The 8,744-nt window shown below is 41.5% G+C and overlaps 1 protein-coding gene across 4 annotated transcripts in view; it reads right to left on the bottom strand.

Moving 5' to 3' along the window:
• Window positions 1–338: 338 nt before the first annotated feature.
• Window positions 339–8,744, bottom strand: part of LOC113430819 (uncharacterized) — a 52,983-nt gene continuing 44,577 nt past the window's right edge. For 2 of the 4 annotated variants that reach the window (XM_087953397.1, XM_087953398.1), the window contains exons 2-6: window positions 8,006–8,591; window positions 7,631–7,745; window positions 7,447–7,514; window positions 5,166–5,295; window positions 339–2,934 (exon numbers count right to left, since the gene is read on the bottom strand). In XM_087953397.1, coding sequence (XP_087809523.1) covers window positions 593–2,934; window positions 5,166–5,295; window positions 7,447–7,514; window positions 7,631–7,745; window positions 8,006–8,464 — 3,114 coding nt within the window. In that variant the 5' untranslated portion in view covers window positions 8,465–8,591 and the 3' untranslated portion in view covers window positions 339–592. Of the gene's footprint in view, window positions 2,935–5,165; window positions 5,296–5,706; window positions 5,821–7,446; window positions 7,517–7,630; window positions 7,746–8,005; window positions 8,592–8,744 lie in introns of those variants that run through there. The other 2 variants (XM_087953399.1, XM_087953400.1) reach the window with 2 other exon arrangements.

The following is an 8,744-nucleotide window of genomic DNA, read 5'->3' as shown; positions in this document are numbered from 1 at the left end:
AGAGTAGGAAGAAAGTCCCCCTCAATGGCTCCCTGCCCAAGAAAAGCTTTGTGGTCTCTAGAGGTGGCAATTTCTCCATCTTCCTCTCCTTCCTGTGCATGAACCGTCTGTGGAGATGGAGAAAAATCTCTGGAGGATTTGAATTCGCTTCCCTCAAGAACAGCCACCCTGAAAGCTCAGCAGAGATTGTGGGAGGCCTCAAAAGGGTCCAAATCCTCTCAGAAACAGCTGGACAGTCAGAAGGACCAGGAAGCTGTCTGGGAAAACCCAGCTTCTGTCTTGCGGTTGTTGGGAACTTCAATCTTAAGTGGAGTTAAGATGGAAAACAGGCAGAGAAATCGCAATCAGGAAAATGTTTATTGATTTCTTTAATTCAATATATACAGGTGCCCTTCTAAAATTATTCACAGCCTCACATTGAAGGGGGAAAGCAGAAAGGGCAGAGACCCCTCCAGCCTCTTCTGATGAACATCCCGGGGGATCTATTTCTTCTGCCCTTGGAAACATTCTGAAGAAAAAGAAAACCAGTTCCAAAATGGAGGAAATGCTGAAAGCTGAGTTCGATCTGACTGGCTCATCGTGGATTCAGTCATTAATCTTTCTCAGGTCCATAAAATGAGGACCCAGATTGCTGGGGACAATATGCTGACTTTGTAAACTCCTCAAAGACTGCTATAAAGCTTTGCATATTGTTATGTAAGTCTAAAGCAGAATTGCTATTGCTATATACTTTCTTCCGAGCGTGGATCCTTTTATGAGAAGTCAGATTACCATTCTGAGCAAAGCTCTTTCCACACTCCATGCATTTATATGGCTTCTCTCCCGTATGGATCTTTTTGTGGATAGTTAGTCTATTCTTCAGAGCAAAGGTCTTTCCACATTCCATGCATTTATATGGTTTCTCTCCTGTGTGGATCATTTTGTGGCTACTCAGTACACTGCTATGAGTAAAGGTTTTCCCACACTCCATGCATTTATATGGTTTTTCTCCCGTGTGGACCTTTTTGTGGATAGTAAGTTCATTGCTACGAATAAAAGTTTTCCCACACTGTATGCATTTATATGGTTTCTCTCCTGCGTGTCTCTTTTTGTGGATAGTAAGATCATAGTTACGAGTAAAGGTTTTACCACATTGCATGCATTTATATGGTTTCTCCCCTGTGTGGATAATCTCATGGGAAATAAGATGACCACGTTGAACAAAGGTCTTTCCACATTCCATGCACTTAAATGGCTTCTTCCCTGTATGAATCATCTCATGGGAAATAAGATGACCACGTTGAGTAAAGGTTTTCCCACACTCCATGCATTTAAAAGGTTTTTCCCCTGTGTGGCTCCTATTATGATTAATAAGTTGACTTCTATGAGTAAAGATCTTTCCACACTCCCTGCATTTATATGGTTCCTGTCCTGTGTGGATCATTTTGTGATTTCGAAGTCCATTGCTATGAGTAAAGGTTTTCCCACACTCCGTGCATTTAAATGAATTTTCCCCTGTGTGGATCTTTTTATGGATAGTAAGACTATTGTTGTAAACAAAGGTCTTTCCACACTCCATGCATTTATATGGTTTCTCTCCTGTGTGGATCATTTTGTGGTTTCTAAGTCCATTCCTTTGAGTAAATGTTTTCCCACACTCCATGCATTTAAATGGATTTTCCCCTGTGTGGATCTTTTTGTGGATAGTAAGTCTGTTGTTCAGAGCAAAGGTCTTTCCACATTCCATGCATTTATATGGTTTCTCTCCTGTGTGGATCTTTTTGTGGATAGTAAGTTCATAGCTACGAGTAAAAGTTTTCCCACACTCAGTGCATTTATATGGTTTCTCTCCCTTATGTCTCTTTTTGTGGATAGTAAGTTCATAGCTACAAATAAAGGTTTTCCCACATTGCATGCATTTATATGGTTTCTCTCCCGTGTGTCTCTTTTTGTGGATAGTAAGTTCATAGCTACGCGTAAAGGTTTTACCACACTCAATGCATTTAAACGGATTTTCCCCTATGTGGATCACCTGATGGGAAATAAGACTACTTTTTTGAGTAAAAGTTTTTCCACACTCCATGCATTTATATTTCTTTGCTGTGTGGATCACCTGATGGGAATTAAGATTACCTCTGTGAGCAAAGGTTTTTCCACACTCCATGCATTTAAATGGCTTCTCCCCTGTGTGGATCATCTGATGGGAAATAAGATGACCACGCTGAGTAAAGGTTTTTCCACACTCCATGCATTTAAATGGTTTTTCTCCTGTGTGGATCTTTCTGTGCATAGTAAGTCTATTGCTCAGAGCAAAGGTCTTTCCACACTCCATGCATTTATATGGTTTCTCTCCCGTATGGATCGTTTTATGACTTCTAAGTCCATTGCTATGAATAAAGGTTTTCCCACACTCCATGCATTTATATGGTTTTTCTCCTGTTGCTTGTGGGGACTGGGCTACATGGGTTACAGGTGCTTCTGAATACCGTTTCTCCCCAGTGTGAATTCTTTCATAGGAAGTAAGTTGCCTGCTTGTTCTAAAACATGTTCCACTTTCCAAACATTTATAAGGCTTCTCTTCTGTGTCAATCACTTTTTGAGATGTAAGGAAGTTATTTCCAAGAGAAAGAATGAATGTTCCATTGTAATTTTGTCCGTCGTGTCTTATAGCATCATCTCCTTTTTTTTGGGTTAAGTAGTCTTCATTTACATGTAATTTATCTTTGATTAGTTCCACACTTTTCCCAATATATTTTTTCCTCATATTCTCCTGTTGGGCAAAAATGTCTTGCTTCGGAGCATCAGTGGAAGATGAGCTTTCCTGATTCCAAATATTTGACTGGTTTTTCTCATGGCTTTCTAATTCCATTCGAATTCCAAACTTCCCTATTCCATCTTTAGCATTGATCACTTGGAACAGTTGACAGGAATCTTGATTCTCCTGCCCATTATTACCTTTAAAGTGAAAGAGAAATGAAAACGATAACAAAGTTAGAGAAAAAGATCAAACTGTAGAAAGTCAATGAATTTTCTTCTGAATTTTTCCGAAATTCCATTATGTTGTATTTTCCAAGCTTACAGTGCTGTCATATAGACATGATTTTTATATTCATGAGTCATGAAAGCTTTGAAAATACCTAGAAAATATATCTTTCTTTCTTTCTATATATACGGAAATCTCACTCAAAGCCAGTTTTGAGTTAAGGAATAATCAGAAGAAATTAGGAGAAAACGTAGGATTTATTGGAGTGGGTTAATTTCAACAGAGACCTATGAGAACTGAAACAATTTTGAAACAAGCTTCTTCCCCGGTTTACCTTGGAGCAGCTCCTCTGTGGCATGTATCTGGCGGGCCAGACCCCTACTCGGCCTGTTCCTTGATCCCACTGATGAGACTTTCGGACAATATCCTTTGCGTGAAGCCTCCAATTGGTTTGTAAACGCTCTTTGCGCTGAGACTGAAATGGTTGGAAGGCTTCAAGAAAGGCTATTTCACTGCCCCAAAGTCTCATCAGCTTGCAAAGGCCCTTCGGCCAGATCTGGTACAGTCCTCATTTAGGAGAGAACTTACTATAGTGCGATATCACATGAGATCAGTACTGCGAGATTTCATTCTACTGATCTCAAGTCATCTGTCATTACTTTAGCCCTATAGTTTCTACAAATGAACCAAAGCAGGCAAAGGAAACGATGGCTCCCTACAACATCGCAGGATAAATCTCGACAGGGTGGGGCAATAGATAGGGCAAATGTTGCCTCGCCTCTGCTGTCATTCATAAGTGTGGACGGCCGTAGTCCTGCAACATTCATAATTTCAGCATGGGCTCTAAGTATTTGGAGGGGGGGGGAATTTGTCTTTGGATTTGTCTCCTCTGCGTGTTTGTCTACATGTGTGTGAACGTGTGTGTTTTCTCTCTCCCTTCCTCTCCATTTTTTGTTCATGAGAAATCTTGAGGAATCAACCCAATTAAAACCAAAGCCATGAATTAAGCATCCCCCCCCCCTTTTTGTGTGCAATTTTCTACACTTGTTCCTCCCTTGGTCTCCATTAAAATCATCCCAACATTTTTTTTAAAAAAAAGGGGGGGGGGGTTGCCTCTAGCTGCCATCTCTCTCTCTCTCTCTCTCTTGCTTCATTGCCTGTGTTCCAGGACCTAAATTGCTTCGCTGTGAAATGACTAGAGTAAGCCTATTTAACTTAAATCTTTTCTTTTCTTTCTCTGTCACCCCTCCAATTCTAAATGAAACTTGAGGAGGACCTGTCCTTAGTTATTAGGGAGTCACTTTCTGGTCAGTCCTCCTGATTTGGCCTCTTTTAGATTTAATCAGCATTAAGGTACTGCCTGCCCTTAAGAGTTAATGGGGTTACTGGAAACTTCTGTCCCTAGCGTTTCCTTTATATATATAATATATACTTTACAAAGAAGACTGAGGGGTGTGTGTGTATGAGAGAGAGAGAGAGAGAGAGGGATGGAGGGAGGGAGAGAGGGAGAGAGAGAGAGAAAATCGGTGCGGTTTGTGTTTGTCTGCCTACAGACGATCTCAATGGTGTTTATATCATTTGAAATCTGTTTGTTTTAAATTAAAGTAAGAAATCCAGATTAATATTGCTGGGAGTAATAAGAAAAGGTCATTCCATGAGTGAAATGCATCAGAAATCAATTTACATAAAGGTATATAGTACATTCAGAGAAATGCAATGCTAATGGCTTTTAGAGTGGTTCTCTTTCCCAAATCATGGCGATTTTAGTTACAGTCTTAATTGGTGCAGTTCTCAGTCTGGTTTATTGTGTAGTCATCTGGAACATTTGAGCAAGAGTAATTCTGAAGGAAATCCTGTTTGTTTCATTCTTTTGTCAATGGCCTATTTTAAGGAACCTGAAGCTGCTGTTGTAATTAACTCAGGCAAGTGGCAAGAAAATTTGCGCTCTTTTTTTCCCTTTGGGGAGCGGGATATTATTAAATAAATTTGAGCAAGTACAACTTAGGAAGGACAAAGGCAAAATGGACTGCTAAATTGGCCACACCCACCCAATCACATAACCAACTAGCCAGGCCCACCCAGACTCTTTCCTTCCTAGGAGTCTCCCTCCCATGAGACAATATCTGATTAGGGATTTTTAAATAAAAAACTAACTATAATCTGTCTTCTTGAACTCTTTGCTTGGGAATTAGAAAACTCTTACCCAGAGAGACCACATTCCTGTAGTTTTCAAGCATGACTTCCGAATGCAGCGCTTTCTGATCAGAATCCAGCTGAGACCATTCCTCCTCAGAGAAATACACAGCCACCTCCTCGAAGGACACGAGACTCCCCTGAACATGGAAAAAAGAACGGAACAGGAGGATTCACAAGATCTGTTCATCTTCATTAATGATTTAGGCAAAAGGATAGAAGGGGAGCTCATTAAATTTCCACATAAGATCAAATTGTTGTGGCGAAAGTATGACACATGTGCCAGAGGCGGCACACAGAGCTGTCTCTGTGGCACGCACGCCATCACCAGCTTTTCTCTGGTTTCTGCTCCACAGAGCCCTCTCTGTGGACATTCACCAGCCAGCTGGTCTTTGCAGGCGTTGGAGCAACAAAAAAAAATGGCCCCAAAAATAGCCAAAAAAGAGGCTGTTTTTGGCCTGAAAAAATGGCTTGAAAATGCCCCCCAAAAGGCCTGGAAAACACCTCCCCCAAAACAGCAAAAAACAGCCAAAAAACAGGGATGCACGTACCAGCCAGCTGGTCTTTTCAATGCTCAGGCACGTGCACATGCACGGACATGCCCGCCCATTCCAGTTTGGGCACTCGGTGCCGAAAAAGTTCACCATCACTGGAATAGGTCATATCTGGCTCAATAATAGAAAGTGCAACAGGGATCTTGGAGTCCTAGCGGACAATCACTTAAAGATGAGCCAACAGTATAGCTACAGTTGCCAAAAAAATTCCAATGCAATCATAAGCTGCGTTAAGAGAGGGATTTAATCAAGATCAATGAAGTGTTAGTACCACTTTATGATGCCTTGATAAGACCACACTTAGGGACATTGTATCCAGCTTTGGTTGACAGATGTAAAAAAGATCTTGAGACTCTAGAAAGAGTGCAGAGAAGAGCAACCAAAATGATTAGGGTCCTGGAGGGTAAAACATATGTTTGCTGGAATTGGGTATGTCTAGTTTAATGAAAAGAAGGACTGCGAATGACATGATGGCAGTGTTGCAATATCTAAGGGGCTGCCACAATGAAGAGGAGCACAAACTATTCTCCAAAGAACTTGAAGGCAGTACAAGAAGCAATGGATGGAAACTATTCAAGGAGAGAACCAACCTACAACTAAAGAGAAATTTCCTGACAGTGAGAATAATTAATCAGTGGAATGACTTCCCTCCAGGAATTGTGGGTGCTCCAACACTGGAGGTGTTTAAGAAGAAATCGGACAGCCATTTAACTGCAATGTTATAGGGCTTCTTGTCTGAGCAGGGGGTTGGGCTAGAAGACCTCCAAGATCCCTACCAACTCTGTTACAGTATTCTGCTCCATTGTTCCCAAATTTCCAAAGCGAAGTTATGCACTACGTTAAATGGCTGTGCTTCACACAAGTCCTAATTTTAATTTTAGGTGAGAAAATGGACAATTCTGAACATTTGTTTGAAGAAATATTTGGGGCAAGATTTATCAAGTTGATTGATTCTGCAGAATTTACAGTGCCTTTCAGTAAAGTAATCCCACTTCTGAATCAACTGATCTATCACTCTGTCTATCATTAATTGACCTAGAAGTCTGAGCCATTGGCTGAATAAAAGAAAAGAAGGGAAAATTCTCTGCAAAGGTCGTTTCTCAGCCTTTGCAAATTTGGTCTCCTAATCCAGGCACAAATCAGAGGATTGGAAATTATTTTGTAGCCCAAAGTATCCTGATTAGATACTCTACATGGCCATTCTCTTTGGATTTTAAAATTGTTTTATTTTTTATATAATTTGCTTATTTTTTGAACTACTGCTTATGAACAAGGCTTTTTAAAACTGGTAATGTGGCAATGTGAGTATTTAGTTATTTTTCATTAGCCTTGCACAATTCCAAGTCCAAGAATTACAAAAAGAACGGGTCTCAAGCAGTTACTACTACAGTGATATGTTTATTGCTATTTCTTGAAGGACTTGTTAAAAAATTCTAAACTCATAATTGGAGCAGTATCTAGCAGAACCAGTTAACCTGTGGTCTTTAAAAAAGAAGTTCCTAAACAGAATCTGAGAGTAGAAATGACAAACCATTGTGTCCCAGGAATAATCTACAGAGGAAGCTATGCTGGTTAAGAGCAACCTGAACCTGCTATTATGCTGTCCAAGTTGCACAGGAACACAAAAATCATCCAGTCCAAACAAGAGGGAAAATAGAAGGAGAAAGAACTCTGCACACCCATTTCACTGCCTCAAGGAAAGGAGAATACTAATGTAATATTTTTTCTCTTTCTTACTTGATTTGGAGGATCAACCGCTGTTTGAGCTCCATCATAAAAAACGGAAAACTTCATTCTTTGTTTCTCTGTAATTATAAAATAATTTCAAAACGCATATTTAAGAAAATAAGAGAAATACTACAGAAGAGAAGACGATAAGGCAGATGAGATCTTTCTGGGTAATCAGAGGAGCTTGGATTACCTTTTGAGATGTCCTCACTTTGATCTTCCCAAGGGATCCTCCTGAAAAATAGCTCCTGAGGGCGATGTGATGGATTCTTCTTTCCCTCAGGATCTCTGATCTCTACAGTGCAGCACTTCAAATAAGAGGAAGGAAAAAAAGAAGCAGAATTAATGTACATCCACACGACATAAAGTGGATTCTTATATCCGGAACACAACCTCAAACCCCCAATATCCAACCATGTGGTTGAATGAGAAAACAATGGAACAATGTCCTACAAGAATTGGTGGGACATTGCCCCATATTATGAATGTCAGAGAAGTTTGGGGGAAGGAGGGGTGAAGTATTCAAAAATATTCTCTATTCCCTTCTGAGCTCCCTAAAGTATCTCACCTGCAACTTGACGTGCTCCTTCTGCTCCTCCGCCTGGCTCAGGAGGAAGCCTTCTGCGAGGGCCACCGCCTGGGAGCTGGTCTCTACTCCACACTCCCGCACCCAGCCCTCCATCTCGGGGGGCAGAAGAGCCAGGAACTGCTCCAGAACAACCAGGTCCAGCATTTGAGCTTTGGTGTGCTTTTCTGGTCTCAGCCATCGCCTACAAAAGTCGTGGAGTCGGCTGCAAAGTCCTCGGGGACCCTCAGCCTCCTGGTATTGGATGAAGTTCCATGGCTGAACTTCTGTAGGGAGGATGGTTTCCTCCTCAAGGATCTCCTGATCAGGTCTTGTACAGAACTTCCCACCCTTCCCAGGCTGAACAGCTGAAGGGCCTGTTCCGCTTCCCTCCTTTGCAAAAGGTTGTGTCTCCATTCTTCCTGTTATGCAGAGCAACTCCAAATGGGTCCAAGTGTGCATCTCCAGATGCCTTTTCCTTCACAGGACCATTTCTGGGGCCACAGGACGGATCCCTGCAAGTTATTCTGCTCTCCCCAAGAGAAAATGTTGGCTTGCAAAGATTTCAAATCGTTTCGAGTTTCTCTACCTGGGATGGAAAGAAAAACAAACGCCAAGAATTAGAAAGTGGAATTCAGACCCTGAACCACCTTCATCCAACCTGCCCGGAGCCCCAAGCCGCTCATCCTAGTGCAGGACCCAGGTCCCCTCCAAGCAGGGCGGGGAATAAGGCAGCTGGAGA

This window comes from Notechis scutatus, chromosome 2, assembly GCF_049901735.1.
Source record: "Notechis scutatus isolate UNSWTSFEM ecotype Mainland chromosome 2, rNotScu1.2, whole genome shotgun sequence".
NCBI classification, from domain to species: Eukaryota; Metazoa; Chordata; class Lepidosauria; order Squamata; family Elapidae; genus Notechis; species Notechis scutatus.
Note: the sequence above shows the minus strand (reverse complement) of the source record. Positions and strands in the feature narration are given on the sequence as shown.